Raw genomic sequence first — 18,851 nt, 5'->3', positions numbered from 1 at the left:
CGTGGTCAAGTACTGCAAGCACTGGTTGATATTATGTTCACAAAAATATGGTCCATTTTACAAAATAAAAGGCCCAACTCCCTAAACCCCAAATTATTATTCACCACTAATATTCGGGCACAAGCAGCGAACATAACGGATAAGTGTTATCCTCATCTTCTCTATCTAACTCACTGATAAGAAGGAAAAGCAGAGAGATTTTGGTGTGAAAATGAACATCGCCACCTATCATCGTCGCTCAAATCTCATGTTAAATCCTCACATAGACAAGACTATAGCGAAGAGTGGGCAAGCAAGCTCAAATAATGTTACATTCATGACAAGAACACAAGGAAGAAGAAGAAGAAATATGGGATTGTGTTTAGTAAGAGCATGTGCAGGCGAAGAAGAATCCGACAATCAAAGTAAGCCCGAGAGAAGAAGTTTTTTGAGCTTAGCAGAAGCTGGTCTTGTCGAAATCTCGGGCCTTGGTGCCCACGAGAAGTTTCTCTGTCGACTAACGGTAAATTAAACTATAAGTTTATAACCCTTTTGTTTCTTGCGTATAAATATTTGCAATGCAAAATGTAAGTTAAATGTAAGGTTTTAGGAAATGAAACCTCAACTTTACATAGAAAACTGAAGACATTCATCTTTATGAAAAGAATAATTAACACATACATAAACATAACTACATTCTAGCGCATTATAATTAACAATGTATCATGCACTAGTGTATGTACATAAATTAAACAACTAGAATTTTATTTTTGCAAAAAATGAAGAAAGAATCATGTACATTGATTGTTGAGATATAAATCCGTACTAATTTCGGTTGTATTTTGGAACTAAAAATATACAGATATCGTCATTGAATTTACTAAGAGTGATATCGGAGCAAGAAGGATGTTCAATAGAAGAGTTGAATGCTGGAAAAATATGCGACTGGTTCTTAAAAGATAAGCTGAAGAGAGAGCAGAACATGGAATCCGCCGTTCTTCAATGGGATGATCCTGATTTTCCATTTTAATATTTTCTTATCATTAAATTTTAAGACACAAAAGAGTATGTATGATCATCCATTAATTGGAAAATATTAAGTCGAAATGTTAAAGGTTCTTCATTAATAGGTAAGTCTTATTGTAATTTGGTCTACATCATCCTAAACAATATATGCATCCGTGGATTAGTTGAAAGACTTGGTTTAGACTAACAAACTCTTCTATTCGTCTCCATGCCTTGTATTAAACCAGGTTCAATACAAATATACTATGGATAAGATAATGAGTATATGTCATCAGTCCCCAGCCGTACGACATGTCTACTTTGCATCAAAACCCTTCCAGGTTGATTCGACTTTTGAAAGATCAGGGAAAATGAAGATGAAAGAGTGGATTTGGAGGCTATCTAAGATGGGATCTCACTGAGAAGCAGGCTTATAATGATGGCGTTTATGATAATTTGGTTCAAGACTATGTGATGTGCTACATTCGCTAAATGAATTTTGTGTAGACAAAACCCAAACGGAAAAGGGTTTCTTTTCTTGTCTAAAAATCATGCCAAGCCAGAAAATTGGCTCTCCTTCTGGTGGTTAAAACATGATGAAGTTTGACTTCCGAGTCCTTACGGGGCATGTACCCTAGGATTCGGTCGGAAGAATCTTTGTCGGATGACATATGCAGCAGGAGATCTTTTGCCTCTTTTCTTCTAGGTTTTTCTGATTGTGTTTGGAACTAAACAAGATATGATGATGATGATGTTCAAAAAAAAAAAGATATGATGATAACCTAACATGCAATGTAAATATCAATACGTTGTTAATGGGCCTAGATAGGCTTATACGTTGTTAAAAGGTTCTTATAATTGTTTTGACTTATGGGTCAAAGACTATTTTTCATCGAATTAATACATAATCACTAAAAAGTAGAAGTTAAAATGAATAGTCTTATGACTTTGATAAGTGTCTTTATACTTTCAACAGTTTGTCTCTACACTTCAAATACAAAAACACAGAATGTTTACAACTCAAAGATACAAAGCTGAGAAAGAAAACTCTCATAGGATTGATTTTCAATAGACACAAACATCACCTCTTTGCTTCTTACTTGATGTACTATACTGTACGTATCCAATCAATCAAATTATCGCCACAACGGAACAACATTCGTGATGTGTCTTCATCTCATCTCATCTCATGTAACAAGACACTTTGTCAATTCAGAAACTATTCAGGAGAGAAGAGAGTTGCTAAACCTTGATCAACTGTTATTTGAAGCTTGCCATAAGACATCAACGCCTTTTCATCACATTTATATGATCTTCTTCCCCTTGCTAATACCTCTCCGTCTGAATCTATGATTCCTTCCTTGTCTTCTTCGTCTATCCGAGCTCCTGGCTCCAGTACGAATGCCTTCACCTTTACCACAGTTAAATCACCTCATCAACATTTTGTTTTGTTAAGAAACATCAAATGAAAGATTAAAACTATTATGAACGTCGTGGGTTCGGAATCGGATCACACACCTTTAGGTACGAGACATATGGTGATTGAACATGTGTCCCATCACTCAACTTTGTCATAAGCGATAACAAGGCAAGCTTCGGGCAATCTTTCATCACAATCAAATCCAGGAAGCCATCAGAGAACTGTTCATCAGACCATATACGTAAGAGGAAGGGTTAACAGGTTTTATTTTGACAATAAACAACCCTATGAAGGCTTCTTGCTTTCAAAGTTGTGTAACTGACCTTTGCGTTGGGAGCAGCCAAAGTGTTCTCAGCACCCCAGGGAACATTATGAAGCCATACTGAAACAAACGGGCCTTTGATTTCTCTCCATTCCAAATCTTCAAGATTAGTATCAGGTCCTTGGTATCCTAGTGTCTTATCACTAACAGATGACTCCTTGTCAACGTTGTAACTGGCTGGTTGCCCATTGCTTTCAAACCCAGGAGCTGGCACAAATAGAATTCGTCCATTGTACTGTCTCAAGCATATTATCCTCTGGAGACCCTGCAAATACAAGCCGTAGAAGAGACAACACAATGTCCCATTAGTTAAAAAGATAAATTTTTTATTTTATTTTTAGGACCTTCAATACAAATGATTGTCAAAAAGATCCAACAAAAACGTACATAGACATCAAAGCGAGCACTGCCCATCCATCTGAACTTCTCTGACTCGATGTCTATATCAGCCACTAATCCTGAAAATAAAATTGAAATTATCTCAGTACAATCAGAAGTATAATTCACCAAGCTCAGGCACTAGTTCAATATGCAGATACATTTCCGACGCCAGTTGCATACCCCAAGCTAGCATCAAGACGCTGAAGAATTTGGTAGTCCCTTGTGAGATAGTTGCCACATCTAAAGAACGTCTATGACCTACCAATACAAAATATATATTTTAAAAATGAGCTGATTCATACGGAACAAGAAAACGTTGGAGTGGGAAGGAAAAAGACCTCGGATAATGGAAACAGTGGCACTTGCTGCACTACAAGACAGCCCAACCGGGTCCAGCAGTGATTTTATCATGCCATTACCACTTCCTACCATCATGATTTATAGCACACATGAAGTAACCACAAAGTATATAATTTTGCTAAAAGCTTCTCATGCACAAGATATCAATTTCTGTTTATCATACATAAATTTTTTACATCTAAACTTTCGCATGGAACACACAAGAGACGAGAATGACAAAAGCAGAACGAACCTGCAGGGACCATTCCGATAGGCAACTTCAAGGCAGTTCTCCAGTCTGCTCTTTCGAGCAGTCCATTCACAACCTACTAAATTAGGAACCAATTGTAAGGAATCAGCAACTATATAATCAAAACAAGAGATTGCTTCTTCTAACAGATACTTCCAAAAAGTAATACGCTTTTCCCAATAAAGATCGTTAAACACACGGATTCTTTAAACTCCTCTAGTTCGAATCATGTAAAGAGACAGACACGCATCATCACAACTTCCATATTGTAAGTTATTGGTGAAAATGACACTTCCACAACAGAAAAGCTTCCTACTTTACCTCAACAAGGACACCGTCGCCGCTAACGCAAACAATACCGTCGTATTTTGACAAATCAATGGACCTAACCATCTCCTTTGCATGCAACTGATACTTAGTTTCTGTAAAAACACCACCAATCAGATTATTACTTCCATGGAGAAGAGTTCAGAACCAAAAACAGAAATCAATAAACCTTGAACATCAAGTTGAACATGAGCATCATCAAACAACGGCTTCACTTCCTCCAAAAATATCTTCCTAGCCGTCTTCTTCCCACCAAACGGGTTCACAAACACAAGCAGCCTCTTAGGCCGACCTACACAAAAAAAAAAAAAGCATTCACTAACTCAGCTTCCAAAACGATGTCGTTTACGATTCCAATTAGCTTTTTTTTTTCGATTTTAATTCAAACAAACTAACCGACGAGAGAGTCGAGGCGTTGACGAAGCTTATCGCACCACAGCTTTCTAGATTCGTCGTAGAGAGGCTCGAACACGAAATCCTTCCTCGCGTAATCTCCACCGCTTCCTCCGCAGCAGATTGATCCTCTTCTCTCAACCAACGTCTTCAATTTGACCTTGTTCCCTTCCACGGCGAAGCTCAGGATCTCTTTCTCCGTTGTAGATTTCCTAAGAGCGGATTCCGTCCATTGTAGCTCTCCGTCTGCGGTTAAAGTCAACGGCGTGATGACGCCGTTGATTAGAACTCGGTCTGAGATCAACGGCGGAGAGGGAAGGCGATCGTTCTCCGGGTGAAGAGTATCCATAGTGATGATGATGATGAGAGATCAGAGAAGAAGAGTTTCGTCGTTGGTGAGAGAGAGAGGAGAGAGTAATAAGAGACTTTTCCGATCAGGTAGGGGAGTGGAAACCACGCGCTCAACTTGGCGACTTTGTGAGTTGACGTGGCGTAAATCCTTTTATAATTACGACGTGTCAGTTTCTCGTTGGACGGAGACTAAATGCAAACCTGTAAGAAGATGATAACCTCGAAACGATAGCGTTTCAAAAATGAAAACAACATGTAAAGGGAAGGGCTCTACTCTTCTCTACTACTAATTTCCCAACTTAAATCTACAGAAACTACCATGGATCATGGTTGAAGTTAGTAGATATGTAACGACCTTCAAATCAATTTACTAGCTAATCATCAAAAATATGACTAATAATGAGAAGAAAAAAAAACACAAAACAACTATTGAAAGGACGACTAATACAAAGTACAAACGTGTAAACAAGTCGTAATAAACCAAACCTTGCCGTGTTTACTAATTTAAGAGAGGATTCACTCTCTTGGGTCTCTTCTATAAACTTAAAATCAAGGGATATAATCTACATATATAAACAATCAAAAGCCAGTCATTGGAGGAGGGTTTACTTCTTTCATCTTCTTCCAATATGTACACTAGACTAGAGCACGTCTTCTTTCAGCAAAAAACGAAAGCGACTCCTCTTGAAGCTGTAAATAATATTAAGAAGCACAAGTTTCCGTGGACTTGAAAGCATTTATCCTATGTTGGTTAACGTTTTCTAGTAACGTTCTCTGTTTGCTACTAAATCCTAGTACTACTAGTCTTAGAGAAAGTACTTAGGCAGACTCTTGTCCTTTAAAATTGAATGATTATATAGACTTGGAAACATAAGACGGAATATGAATGAGAACAGTGGAAACTTACCTCTTACCTGCTAGAGGAGCAACGGTAGAATGTGGACCTTTGCGAACCTTCTCATTCTCCATTTCCAGGTAAACAATGGAGCTCTGCATGAAAAAAATAAAACATTTGTTAGGATTTTTAGTGAATAAGATCGTTTCAAGATGGATAAAGTTCCTAGATAACCTCACTTGGAGCGGTTGATTTTGACAGAATGCTGATGAGAATGGTTGGATCAAATTTTAGCTTTGGAGATAGAAAAGAAAGAAAAAAAAACACAAAAACGTTTTCCTAAAAACGAAGAGACATGGGAATGGTATTTGAAGAGCCCACCTTGAAGTTAAAATTGTTAAAGCAAATAAATCATTTTTTATGTCTAGTCACTGAAAGAAAGCCATAAAGAGTATGTTCAGACGGACTTCAAGTTCCATCCGTTTCTATGATATGCTTGTTTATGGTCATTTATTAGTCATGTATGCCGAAAACATACACATGGAAGCACACACACGCATATATGAATTTGGTTTTTGGGTTATCATAGAAACCCGCTTGGATTTGCTTTTGTGAGATCACATTGGACCACCTTACTGAATCAGCTTATGGATGGGTGATCACATTGGACCACCCTACATAGCGTACATTCTCTAAACACTCTTTGCATGGATGAAACGGCGGTCTAAAGGTAGACTCAAGGGAGCAGACTTCATCATGGACCACCATGAGATTCGATGTTCTCTTTACATAACACTTAGATACTATGACTGCAGCTTAGTTAGACACGACACACGAGCAGCAGTAAGTAAGGCTACATAAATGTTCCAAGTAACTAAAAGTCTTATCTTCTTTTTTTATTTGGGTCAACAACAAAGTCTTGGCTTCTATTCTATTGAATCGAAATGTATATGAAACGGACCATATAGATTGTATTGACTATTGAGCAACAGAGAACACAAACCAGATGTAAGAGTATAGTACTATCCGTTGTTAAGTTTGTAACCGTTAACCATTCATTGACATCACACTGTACAATTAGTCATTGGTGATTTCTTGTAGAGTCAAAGACCACCTTGAATATTAATCATTAGATTACCATTCTTTCTGAGATACTTGTTCACATCTCATTACTCTTCATTATAAATGTCCATACTAATTGTGGTTTGCCTTTGCATATTAGTGGTTAAATGTGTGCATTCTATAAAAGATTCGATTTCCATACTGGACCGATATATTCAAAACACATCTCATATATATAATTTTCTTTTTCACAGTTGAATTGATATAACTAATAGTCTACTTGGCCGGATTTGTCAATCATCTGGTCGTCTAAATGGCCTAGTGGGACCGTATGGAGAGACAACAAAGGCTGTGTGGTGAACCAGCTTGTCAACAAATCCAATTTAATGTTACCTTGGACAAAATGAGATTAGGCTAATAATCAGACTTGACATAGCATAGAATTTTGATTACAAGACTAAAATGATTCTATATGGTTGTGCTGATTTAATGAGTGGGCCTTATGGAACAGATCTACACTATGAGTGGACATCACACGTTTTGCTGACTAATTGGTCGATGTTTGGTAAATAAACTCATTAGCAAAATAATAAAAAGAAAACCACCTAAATTTTAATTTCACACAACTTTGAACTTTCACTAGACATAAATTAAATTTGGTTTCACCAAAGTTTTGGTAGATTTATCTTTACTTTATCATGAAAAAACATCTGTCAAAAAAGCCCTCCAAGATTTAAAATAAATAAAAGTGGCATTTCAATATTAAATAACACATGCTTAATTAAATGTGGCCAAGTGATGCAGATGTACATATTTGTACAGTCTCTCAACATGTTACGTAAGTGATAGAGAGAGAGACACACAAGAGTCTCTCTTGCATTAAAGTGATCTTCACACACTAAAGTCCACTAATCAATGTCTTAACTGTATTTCAATTTAATGCATATATCTATCTATAATCATATCCATCTCCCTCTTTCAACTAACCCACTGAACCAAAATCAAAAATGTTTACAACAAAACCGATCCTTGTAGCTTCCCTTCTCCTCATCATCTTCGTCTCTGCAACTCACTCAGCTCGTCAGAAGAGCGGTAACAATGGTTTAGGATTCGCCGGTGTGCCCGGATCCGGATATGCCGGGATACCCGGGTTTGGAAACGGGTTTCCCGGTACCGGAGTCGGCGGTGGATACGGCGGAGGCTACGGTGGTCCGAGCGGCGGGTACGGGAAAGGAGGTGTAGTGAGGCCGACGGTGACTTGCAAAGAGAAAGGACCTTGTAACGGCAAGAAGCTGAGGTGTCCTGCAAGGTGTTTCAGCTCTTTTAGCCGCTCCGGGAAAGGATACGGCGGTGGAGGTGGAGGTGGTGGATGCACCATGGATTGTAAGAAGAAGTGTGTCGCTTATTGCTAAATAAAAATAATTAAAGTCCTATCTTTATAATATATAGTCATTACAATGATTATATATTTGCTATGTTATTGTAGTTGATGATCATGAAGTTTCTTTTGTCTTGATTTGATTTTAGTAGTTTTTTATATGCATTATATATGGTTGTGAACTTTTGTCATTGAATAAATGAGAAAACCTTACAGTTTTTCTCAATTTGTGTGTTTGTTGTATGTGAGATTATGAGTTTTTTTTTTGTAATGTAATCTTTATTATCATATGATTTTGATTGGATGCATGAGCTTTTACAAATGGCTTTTTCTAATACATGGAATTCATCTGACATTTTATTTTGTTCAGATAGTCTTGAGTTTTTTTTTTTGTTAAGGTTTGATCATGATCTTTGTCTGAACAGAGACAGGGATTTTAACATCATGAACACCATCAGTCCATGTCAAGCTTCCAAAAAAGTAACCAGTGTTGACTTTATGACTCGTTTTAGCTTTCACCGTAAAAGAGAGCACCTTCTTATCTTCAGAGCTAAACACGAGTGTGGTCGGGTTGACGTCGAGAGTTATACCGAGAGGAGACTCGATCACAGCTTTGTAGACTGACTTGATGGGTCCAACATTGGTTACAGTTCTTGTGAGTGTGACTTCTTCCTCAAGGTTTGGGATTGTGATTGACGGCAAGTTGATATCAAGGATTGATGGCTTAGGAGTTGGACACTTAGTCTTTTTACCGAGGACACGAGAGATTGAGGAGTCGTTGTAACCTTTGGAACACATGTAGTTGATGTAATCTTCGATCCCCATATCGTAGATAAGTCCGGGGTATGCGGCTCTTCCAGGGTTTACAAGTCCTCCTCCATAGTCAAATGGATCAGCGAGCTTCTTGTTTGATCCTTCAGCAAAAATGGGTTCTCCAGATGGACTTGTCCTCCAAGCTTCAAAATGAGACTGGTTAGTCAGTTTTGTTTGTGTAGTTAAAGAATTAAATAGGCGAAGAACTAAGCAAGAACCTGTTGTGACCAAAGCTGATCTAAATGCAGCAGGAGACCAATCAGGGTGTAGAGACTTTAGGAGAGCTATGATACCAGAAACAACCGGAGTCGACATGGATGTCCCTGAGGCGAGTCCAAATCCATTGTGTCCACTAGGATCAAGGGGACTTAATGCTGCGAGGATGCTCACACCAGGAGCTGCTATATCAGGCTACAGAATAAAACATGATCACTAACTTGTTTCAACTTTTGAAATAAACATAGACTAGAGACACAATGGCTTCATTTATAAACCTTAAGTATGGCTGGTGATACCGAGTTAGGCCCTCTAGATGAGAATGCAGCAACCTTTGTTGTCGCTGGCAGGCCAGTTAATGTCGTAGCTCCACTGATTCTCGCTGTGGGCGACCTGTGATTCAACGTGGTGGGTCATAAGAATATTTGACTTTATAAACATAGTTTATTTGCTTCAAGATAGAGGACCTGGTGGTACGTATGTATTGCAAAATGTCGGTTCCAAGCTCGTAATCAGTGTAAATGCAAGGAAAAGCATGGCATCGATCAACAATGTCATCAGGATGTTCGACACATATGACTCCTGCTACACCTTTCTTTGCAACCTGATAGATAGTATCGAAATCGAAAACAAGAACTATTCTCCCCTTGACATCAACACTATCATCACTCTCTGAATCCCAGTAAGCTAAACCGGCTGAAATCTCCGGTCCAGTGAACAGAGACTCACCCTAATTATACACAAAAATAATCAAGCAGTAAAAAAATGGTCAAATTTTCAACTGTCTTTTGACTAATTTCAGTTTCTTGCGTTAGAAGATACTATAACATACGAAGAGAGTTTGTTTATTGCCAAGTGTGATCTTTGTAGGAAAAGACCGGTCAAGAGTGGTTGCAGCCACGGTCAAGAGCCAAGGAGCAGCATTAGCAACAGTCTGAGCCTTAGGACCTTCATTACTAGCCGAAGACACGACCGGAATCCCTTTAGATACTGCATGAAAGGCCCCGACAAAATCGAGCTTATCCACCTCGGTGTCCTCTGGAAGATCCCCGGAAATAGATACAGACAAAACATCGACCCCATCGTGTATAGCATCATCATAAGCCTTCCACATGTCAGCAATTGAGCAGCTTCCATCGGGTCCTGTTCCGTCTTTTTGCATTGCGTTCCAACATACCTTGTAAGAGGCTATGCGTGCCCGAGGAGCACCACCTCGGACCATACCTTAGCATAATCCACACATAGGTTAGGAAGTAAACAAACTAATGTCTTATAGAAACCCTAGCTTGACTCTTAAGTTAGCTCTGTGGTGAATACTATTCAAAAGCTGGTTTAGTGTTTAGGACTATACTCCATCTGTTTAATATTATAGGATGTTTTGGTTAAAAGTAGAACAATTAAGAAATTTAATTAAATTTTTTTATAAATTAATTTTGTCAAAAAAATATTATAAATTAAATTGAATTACACAATCATTACACAAACATTTTACAATATAGAAAGGAGGGAGTATATCAGTACCTCGGGCTAGACCATAGAAGCTCACGTTGGCGACGAATGAGCCAGCTGCTATTGTGGATGTATGTGTGCCGTGACCAAGTGCATCCCTGTTGGATTTGAATTCTCTGACTGTTATTGTTTTGAATGTTTCTCCCATCTCGGCCAGTAGTCCGTCTACGTAGTACTTAGCTCCTATTAGCTTGTTGTTGCAATGAGTTGTGGCGTTAAACTGTTCTCCTGATTCACATTTTCCTCTCCAACGCTCAGGTATAGGTCCAAGGCCTTGATCGTTGAATATCTTTGACTCTGGCCATATTCCTTTAATTATATATACATACATGATGTGAGACAAGGATATCTAGACGTATATATATAGAGAGAGATAGAGATAGAGATAGAGTGTGAGACCAGTATCCATAACTCCTATGATAGCTTCACTGCCCATGTTGGTGTCATGAAGAAGACCTTTTATAGAAGATGAAGAAGAAAAAGAAGTTGGAGTTGGAGAGAGGCCAAGGAGATCCCAAGTTCTTGTGGTTTGCAGTTTGTGAATCCGGTTTGGTATAACATGGATTACTTCTGGATGGTCTGTGCAAGATTACAGTTAAAAAAAAAACACAAAGATCTTTCATGCTCACTGTTATGAAGTATCTTTAGTTTGAGTTCTGATGAGTACCTGAGATTTTATTTGCTTGTGTAGATGTAAGAAGTGCTGCAAAACCGGAGAATCCATGTCGATAGCTGTAGATCATTGAGTTATGTGCGTCTTCTTTGCTAAATATAACATGAGAGATATAAGCGAGAGAAGTACACATGATAGGCATAAGAATAACAAAAACAGAGAAGCAACAGAGCATGACTATTTGGTTTTCTTGGGCGGCAAGTAAGGAAAGCAATCATCAACCTTACCAGATGTCTAAATTTTACTTCTGTTGACCAATAAATATAACAAATATAGGTAGCAACTTTGATGTCACAGTCACTATACATAAAACTATCTCTCAAGAGATTTGGTATTTTAAGATGATTAAGTACCTCTGAAGAAGTGATTCAAGCATTTGATGATGAGAGGCTGTAACAAGTTCGGGGTCATCATGTACTCTTTCGCCAAGATAAACTATATAAACCTATATTATAAAATAAAAATCAATAATCTCTTAGCAAATAGGGAAAAACTTATTTGCGTTACATGCCTTGCTGTTGTTGTCTAGGGCTCTTGCAGGTGTAAGAAGACTTAGTTCCGTGGTAAGAAATAGAGCCAAAGAAAATGTCAATAGAGGCACAAGTTTGTAACTTTGTAAAGAGTTCTTCTCCATTTTCTTAAGTGAGAAGTGTGTGTGGCACAGAAACGGAGAAACCTCTGTGGTTATTATATATGTAAATAACTCACATTTTATGACCCACCTCACCACTATTAGACGTGGAGTTTTTGGATTAGACATGAAATTCGGTTTAAGTTCAGTTTTGATGTGTTTAGTTCGGTTTGAGAGGAATGCCATACTCAAATGTCAAAAACAAGGTCAATTTGATTAGATTTTGTTTTGGTTTAGGTGTAATACATCAAAGTCTTATACAATTGAATTCATTTTTTATGTTGGTTTGAGAAAATACTTACCAAACTAAATCCAAACCTCATTCCGGTTCGTTTTGTTCCAGTCAATTATCAGTTAGTGACCACCCTTACTCACACCATCACACATAGGGCTGGGCAAAAAATCCGAACCCAAAAAACCGAACCGAACTCGATTCGAAAAAGTAGCACTGAACCCGAACCGAAATTAATTAAATATCCGAATGGGTTCAAAATTTCGGTATTTAAAGAACCGAAACCGAACCCGAACCGAAATATTTTGGGTACCCGAATGTATCCGAAATAAATTTATATACTTAAATATATACATTATTTTTATATATAATGTATATTAAAATATTAAAAATATATAAGATACCTTTAAGTTTTCCAAAATACTCGGAAAAATATATGCAAATAGTGAAAAGTAAATGTTTAAAATAGCTAAAGTATACTGAAAACACCAAAATAGTTAAATATCTATTGATTCTTTATCCAAATATTCAAAGAAAATCAATTTATATGTTAAATTAAGGTATTTTGACATATATGTTATGAAAATTTATATGTAATATATTATTTTTCTTATAGATTTTGAAAATTTAAAGTATATAATGAATTTTGAAAATTTAAAAATATTTTAAATGGGTTATCCGAACCCGAACCGAACCCGCAAAGATCCGAACCGAACCCGAACCGAAATTTAGAAATATTCGAATGGGACTGAAATCTTTGACCCCGAAAACCCGAAACCCGAATAGACTGAACTGAAATCCGAATGGGTACCCGAACGCCCAGTACTAGTCACACGAGAGTCATGATTCAAAAGGGAAATAAGATTCCAACTCTGGAAATATAAGAAGAATAAATGAAAATTTTGGTTTATCGAGTCAAACCGTGTAGGGTCGTTTCGAGTCAAACCGAGTCTAAACCCCACCACAATGTTCTACCCTTCCCACTTTCATGAAATTGTTTTCTACAAATTATGATTTGTTTACCTTAATATTATCCAGTGCCGGTCCTAGAGAATCCAAGACCAGAAGCAAATTTAAAAAAATGGCCGCTTTGCAGTGTTCGAACCCAGGTTGGGCGAGGAGAATCTGTAGATTGCAGATATTGCCACTAGACTAAAGGGAACATTTAAAATTTTGGGGCCGAATTTTTATTTATAATAATGCGGCCGGAAGCCACTGCTTCCTTTGCTTGGCCTAAGGCCGCCTCTGTATTATCAGTTTTGTTTCCCTATAAGAAGATAGTAATCATAACTGACTAATCTAGTTAGTAAGTTAAACTATGATTAGGAAGTTGTTAGACCACGACTGGCTGAATTTTGTATAGAGATGCTTTTTCTTTTTGAAACACGGGTAGAGATGATTATTATATCTTCTTGATAGAGAAATCTAAAAGAAAGATAGCGTCATATGAAAGAAAACCTCTTCCGCCTTTTGCATGTACATAGAGAGAGTGAATTTAGCGCTGAATGTGCACAACAACATGATTAATCTAATATTTTTCTTAAACATTAACGACAAATTACTCTGTTACGTTCGAATACGTACAATTCATCTCATCTTAGATTTTTTGGTACCTCGAAGTATAATATAGTCATGTTTTTATATTTATATAGTCTTGAATTGAAAGTGTTTTTCATACTTGGCAGATAAATGCTGACCACCAATAGTTGAATCTCTTTGATAGTGGAATCTTCAAAGGTGGTACGACTGAATTTATACGACTCACTTTTGTGCACGTGCGGAAAAGATGGATTGTTGCGTGTGTGTGTTTGTGTGTTTTTTTTTTGCCAAATGATTATTTTAATTGTTTTTCTTGTTCTTAGAAAGGCATGATACTGGTTAAAAATCGTTGATATAAACCCTTCCAAAGCATAGACCTCACAGGCTCACACACGTGTAGTATTGTTGTGACTTTAATGTTGAAGAATTTTGGGAAGACGCCCTTCCAGTTCCACCTATTTGTCTTCACGAAGAGCTTTCTGACCATGTTATTGTTGTAGGGCATTGCGGCCGCCGGCCTGCATCCTCAATTGCTCATCCTAGTATAATACTCCCTCTGTTCCTAAATACTTGATGTTATGGATAATGGCACAAGAATTAAGAAATATATTTTTATCCTCAAAAGTAGCATTGACAAGAAAAATTAAAACTAATCCAACCAATAATCAAAAAGATTATAAGTTTCTACTGGTCACACAGTTTTCAATAAAGCTATAACTAATATAAAAATATCAAAACATCATCTATTTTGAAACATCCAAAACTCTCCAAAACATCATCTAATTTGGAACGGAGGGAGTATATGTATAGTTCCGGTTGACTATAAACTAATAACTCTATAAGATAACTATTTTTTTCTGAAATAAACTATAAGATAACGTAACTAACGTTAAAAAATGTCTTAGGGATTCAAAGTTTACTAGTTGTAAGATCATACCGATTTTGTTCGATTTCAATGTTGCATCCTGTAAGCTTATGCCTGTTTAGGGATTATGGAACAAACTGTAAATTTCAAAAAAAAAAAACTAATCTTTTAAAATAAGTAGAAAATATATACAGAGATCGAATAATCCTAATGTAAATGTGTAGTAGATGCATTCTTTCTGGAAAAACGAAATGCGCTTGCGCTTTTACATACGTCAAGCAGGGAAAATGGCTTATTCCTCTACGAACTATTTGTTCCCGGTTTTTTCACACACGAACTTTTAAGTCATGCCAAAAGCCACATGAACAACGAAAATATTGCTTATTCCCTTATGAACTAATTATTTCCAGCTTTTTCACACACAAATTTTTAAACTTTGCCAAAACCACATGAACTATGCTATTTTTTAATTACATACACAAACTATCAATTTTAAGCTAATTCTCCTAAAATCGTAAATTGTATTATTTAAACATTAACTTAGTTTATAACAGGTGGATAGCCGATTTAATTTGGGTTGATAAAAAAGGATAATACATTGTTTTGCTCTTTTTCTTTTCTTTTTGTCAACTGCTTTTCTTCTTCAAAAATCGTTTTAACTTTCATCATCAATTGAGAATAAAATTTATTATTTTATAAAAAATAAAACTTTTTACATGATGTATAAAGAAAGAAGAGCAGCAACATAGCGGATTGGTAAACTAGTAGTTAATACTCTTCTTTTTTATGCATCATGTAAAACATTTAATCTTCTACAAAATAATAAATTTTATTCTCAATTAATGATAAAGATTAAAACGATTTTTGAAGAAGAAAAGTAATTGACAAAAAGAAAACAAAAAAGAACAAAACGATGTTTTTTTTTTATCAACCCAAATTAAATCGGATATCCACCTATCATAAATTAAGTTAATGTTTAAATAACAAAATTTACGATTTTAGGAGAACTAACTTAAAATTGATAGTTTGTGTATGTAATTTAAAAATAGCGTAGTTCATGTGGTTTTGGCAAAGTTTAAAAATTTGTGTGTGAAAAAACTGAAAATAATTAGTTCATAAGGGAATAAGCAATATTTCAGTTGTTAGTGTGGTTTTTGGCATAGTTTAAAAATTCGTGTGTGAAAAAGTCGGAAACAACTAGTTTGTAGGGGAATAAGTCATTTTCTCTATCTAGCATTATATTTGGCTCGAAGTTAGTCAAACATTAATCATTGTAAATTTGTAACAGTGAAACCCACTTAAGCTTTGAACTTCGAAGGCCTTCACAGGAATGGGGCTAGTAGTTGTGGTAAAGCTGCTCTCATTTTCATCATTTACTGCTTTCTGAAATTTATTATTATTATATTTGACCAAATTTATTTGACCAATATTTTTAGGCCTGAAACTTATTATTCGAGATTCGGATTTTATCCGAAATCCGGTTCGGATCCGCTTCAAAAATCCGGATATCCGGAGAGGCCGGATCTGAATCCGGATAGTAAAATGTACGATCCGCCTAAACCAAATCCAGATTCGGATATCTTAACTTTTTAATCTGAATATCCTGATCCGTAATTTTTATTGATAATTATTTTAAAAATAGTGATATATATATATAAACTAATTTTATTTATTATATTTTTATTTATATACTAATATATATATAAATTTATATAAATTTTGTAATAGCAAACATAGATATAACTAAAAAATATTATATATACTTTTATTTTTAATATTTTATATATTTTAATATTATTTTTATTTATTTTAAGGATCAAAGTCCAGATATCCGCCGGATATTACAATTTTTAGAAAGATATCCAATACCCGGATATTCGAAAACCCGGATCCAGGTAACGATAATAAAAATATGGATCCGTCAGATAAAGATCTGGATACCTTAAAATACCTCGGATATTCTATGTGTCATAGTCCTACTTATTTTAATTTTTATATTATTACTCTATTTTTGTTAGAAAGATCCATTTGTTCAAGTATGTGTGAACGACCTTTTTTGTGTGTGTGTTTAACTTTCTATCTATATCAGTGAGAATAAAACTTTTTTGAAGCAGCTGAAAAAGGGGAAGACAAACTGCTCATGCATGCATGGTGGTAGCCTGGTAGGACAGTGAGTCCCATTAGTTGGCCGTAACGTATAACTTTCCATGTGTCACCGTTTGGTTACTCTGGGGAATGAGTGTGTCAGTTTGTGTGTCAAACTGTTGATCTCTTTTTACTAGAGGAGTAGAGGGTAACTAGAAAAAGAAAAAAAAGTGATGTAAATTTTTAATTTTTTTTTCAAAAATACACGAAAATATTTAATATATATATACTACATATGCAGGAAATGAACTTGGAGTTCTCAGGTCAAACTTAGTTCATCTCCACTGGAACTGTAAAACACCATTTTAGTATAGTTTTTACACCAAAACTATCTCCAACGCAACACCAAAAATCACACTATTTTAGTATACCAATATAATTTTACACCAAATTTAGTGTGATACTATTTATCACACCAAAACATTATTCACTCCACTAAAATACTATTCACTTATTTTATTAATAAAACATACAATTAAATAAATGATAAATAAAAAGATAAATACATTTAATATTATAAAATAGCTTTTAGTATTAAGTTTGGTGTTGTGGTTGGAGAATAATTTATTTTTAGTGCTAAAACTACATTAAAATAGTGTGATTTTAACACTAAAATAATGTTATGGGTTTGAGATTCCCTTGAAGACATATTAACAAGTCACAACACTAATGCTATAGTTAACATATGGTTGTGACGAATAAATTAGGAAATTTCACGGTTTTCTCTATATGTGTGTTTGTTATTGTATAAGAGATTCTAAACTTTTTGATGATTTTATATTTTTTTTTTTGAAAAAATTTTAAATTTATTCATAAAAAAAAACCTTTTACAAACTAAGTTTACTGATTACTTGGGCACCAAGCAATGAAAACCAATACATATCAACTAAAGAAAGTAAAACCTTAATAAAAAAAAATTCCAACTCCCCAATCCCCTCAAACTTAACCATGAAACACAAGTCAAGCTAGAAATGCTACGTGACTCTTCTCATTAAAACCCTCAATAGAGAAAATCCAAATGGAACAAAACTCGAAAGAGGGAAAAAGAGTAAAAATCACATAGCTAGAGGACAAAACTTCCATGACTACTCCAAGAAAAAGCTTCCAAAACACACTGCAAACACCGCTCTTCCAAACTCCTATTGGCTTAAAGCAAACCAGGTCTCCATTGTCTTCTCAAGCTTGCTTCCTGTTCTTCTTCTTAGGGAAGAGATGATTTTATATTTTCAATTGATAAAGATAGTGATTCGAGACACTTTAAATTGAAATTTGCAAGAAACTTCATAAAAAACAAAGACGATGAGCATCATACGGCTCTTATTTAATACATTGGATAGATCGAAATCGCTTATTATTCAGATAGCTAGTTTTGAGTTTCTTAGCTAAGCCTTGATCTTGATCTTTGTCTGAACAGAAACAGGGATCTTAACATCATGAACACCATCAGTCCATGTCAAGCTTCCAAATAAGTAACCAGTGTTGACTTTATGACTCGTTTTAGCCTTCACCGTGAAAGAGAGAACCTTCTTATCTTCAGAGCTAAACACGAGTGTGGTCGGGTTGACGGTGAGAGATATACCGAAAGGAGACTCTATTACAGCTTTGTAGACTGACTTGATGGGTCCAACATTGGTCACAGTTCTTCTGAGTGTGACTTCTTTCTCAAGGTTTGGGATTGTGATTGAAGGTAAGTTGATATCAAGAATTGATGGCTTAGGAGTTGGACATTTAGTACTTTTTTTACCGACCATTCCAGAAATTGAGGAATCATTATAACCAGCAGAACACATATAGTCGATGTAATCTTGAATCCCCATATCGTAGACAAGTCCTGGTTTTGAAGCTCTTTCAGGGTTTACAAGACCTCCTCCATAGTCAAATGGATCTGCAAGCTTCTTGTTTGATCCTTCAGCAAAAATGGGCTCTCCAGATGGACTTGTCCTCCAAGCTTCCAAAAAGAGACCGGTTTGTCAGTTTTGTTTGTGTAACTAAAGAAGAATACATAGGTGAAGAGGCAAGAACCTGTTGTGACCAAAGCTGATCTAACTGCAGCAGGAGACCAGTTAGGATGTAGAGACTTGAGAAGAGCTATGATGTAACATCCCAAGTTGTGATATGTGAAAAGGCTTAAGAGAATTGATTTGGCTACCTATATCACCAAAGTTGACTTACCTTTTCCGGAGCAC

The 18,851-nt window shown here is 35.9% G+C and overlaps 5 protein-coding genes across 8 annotated transcripts; 2 read left to right on the top strand and 3 right to left on the bottom strand.

The window, feature by feature from the left end:
• Positions 1-107: 107 nt before the first annotated feature.
• Positions 108-1,121, top strand: LOC108852953 (uncharacterized). Its single transcript, XM_018626424.2, has 2 exons — positions 108-502; positions 842-1,121. The coding sequence occupies exons 1-2, from the start codon at positions 212-214 to the stop codon at positions 1,007-1,009; spliced, it is 459 nt and encodes a 152-aa protein (XP_018481926.1). The 5' UTR covers positions 108-211; the 3' UTR covers positions 1,010-1,121.
• Positions 1,122-1,909: 788 nt separating this feature from the next.
• On the bottom strand, positions 1,910-4,854 carry LOC108852952 (sphingosine kinase 1). 4 transcript variants are annotated; one of them, XM_057008967.1, is made up of 11 exons: positions 4,420-4,854; positions 4,193-4,315; positions 4,018-4,118; positions 3,700-3,772; positions 3,446-3,532; positions 3,288-3,365; positions 3,114-3,184; positions 2,728-2,991; positions 2,503-2,625; positions 2,233-2,395; positions 1,910-2,170 (listed from the first exon to the last, which is right to left on the bottom strand). In XM_057008967.1, the coding sequence occupies exons 1-11, from the start codon at positions 4,763-4,765 to the stop codon at positions 2,157-2,159; spliced, it is 1,443 nt and encodes a 480-aa protein (XP_056864947.1). In that variant the 5' UTR covers positions 4,766-4,854; the 3' UTR covers positions 1,910-2,156. The 4 variants fall into 4 exon arrangements, with proteins under 4 accessions (XP_056864947.1, XP_018481924.1, XP_056864946.1 ...); XM_018626422.2 differs by having other exon boundaries at positions 1,910-2,395; positions 4,420-4,851; XM_057008966.1 differs by having other exon boundaries at positions 1,910-2,395; positions 4,193-4,316; positions 4,424-4,841.
• Positions 4,855-7,629: 2,775 nt separating this feature from the next.
• LOC108852957 (uncharacterized) lies at positions 7,630-8,348 on the top strand. Its single transcript, XM_018626429.2, has one exon. It carries the CDS (start codon positions 7,672-7,674, stop codon positions 8,074-8,076), a length of 405 nt encoding a protein of 134 aa, XP_018481931.1. The 5' UTR covers positions 7,630-7,671; the 3' UTR covers positions 8,077-8,348.
• Positions 8,349-8,413: 65 nt separating this feature from the next.
• On the bottom strand, positions 8,414-11,903 carry LOC108852947 (subtilisin-like protease SBT3.13). The gene is made up of 10 exons (XM_057008965.1): positions 11,765-11,903; positions 11,607-11,698; positions 11,248-11,345; positions 10,980-11,159; positions 10,593-10,889; positions 9,904-10,295; positions 9,539-9,801; positions 9,350-9,464; positions 9,074-9,266; positions 8,414-8,998 (listed from the first exon to the last, which is right to left on the bottom strand). Exons 1-10 carry the CDS (start codon positions 11,885-11,887, stop codon positions 8,436-8,438), a joined length of 2,316 nt encoding a protein of 771 aa, XP_056864945.1. The 5' UTR covers positions 11,888-11,903; the 3' UTR covers positions 8,414-8,435.
• A 6,024-nt stretch (positions 11,904-17,927) lies between these two features.
• On the bottom strand, positions 17,928-18,760 carry LOC130511647 (subtilisin-like protease SBT3.13; the record flags this gene model as incomplete). The annotated part of the gene is given in 2 exon segments (XM_057008969.1): positions 17,928-18,613; positions 18,688-18,760. Coding segments are annotated over 2 exon segments (639 nt in total), but the record flags the coding sequence as incomplete, so codon positions are not given.
• Between the last annotated feature and the right edge of the window lie 91 nt (positions 18,761-18,851).

The sequence above is a fragment of the Raphanus sativus genome, chromosome 4 (genome assembly GCF_000801105.2).
Source record: "Raphanus sativus cultivar WK10039 chromosome 4, ASM80110v3, whole genome shotgun sequence".
NCBI classification, from domain to species: Eukaryota; Viridiplantae; Streptophyta; class Magnoliopsida; order Brassicales; family Brassicaceae; genus Raphanus; species Raphanus sativus.
The sequence above is the reverse complement of the archived record's forward strand: the minus strand, read 5'-3'. Positions and strand labels throughout refer to the sequence as shown.

Excerpts from the sequence above, each read along its gene's own strand:
- LOC108852953 (XM_018626424.2), top strand. The coding sequence starts at position 212 with ATGAACATCGCCACCTATCATCGTCGCTCAAATCTCATGTTAAATCCT. Across the intron at positions 503-841 it reads AGTTTCTCTGTCGACTAACG|ATATCGTCATTGAATTTACT; the intron begins GTAAATTAAACT and ends AAAAATATACAG.
- LOC108852952 (XM_018626422.2), bottom strand. The coding sequence starts at position 4,765 with ATGGATACTCTTCACCCGGAGAACGATCGCCTTCCCTCTCCGCCGTTG. Across the intron at positions 3,366-3,445 it reads CACTGTTTCCATTATCCGAG|GTCATAGACGTTCTTTAGAT; the intron begins GTCTTTTTCCTT and ends TTGTATTGGTAG. Across the intron at positions 3,185-3,287 it reads CGTCTTGATGCTAGCTTGGG|GATTAGTGGCTGATATAGAC; the intron begins GTATGCAACTGG and ends TTTTATTTTCAG.
- LOC108852957 (XM_018626429.2), top strand. The coding sequence starts at position 7,672 with ATGTTTACAACAAAACCGATCCTTGTAGCTTCCCTTCTCCTCATCATC.
- LOC108852947 (XM_057008965.1), bottom strand. The coding sequence starts at position 11,887 with ATGGAGAAGAACTCTTTACAAAGTTACAAACTTGTGCCTCTATTGACA. Across the intron at positions 11,160-11,247 it reads ACAAGCAAATAAAATCTCAG|ACCATCCAGAAGTAATCCAT; the intron begins GTACTCATCAGA and ends AATCTTGCACAG. Across the intron at positions 9,465-9,538 it reads CAATACATACGTACCACCAG|GTCGCCCACAGCGAGAATCA; the intron begins GTCCTCTATCTT and ends GTTGAATCACAG.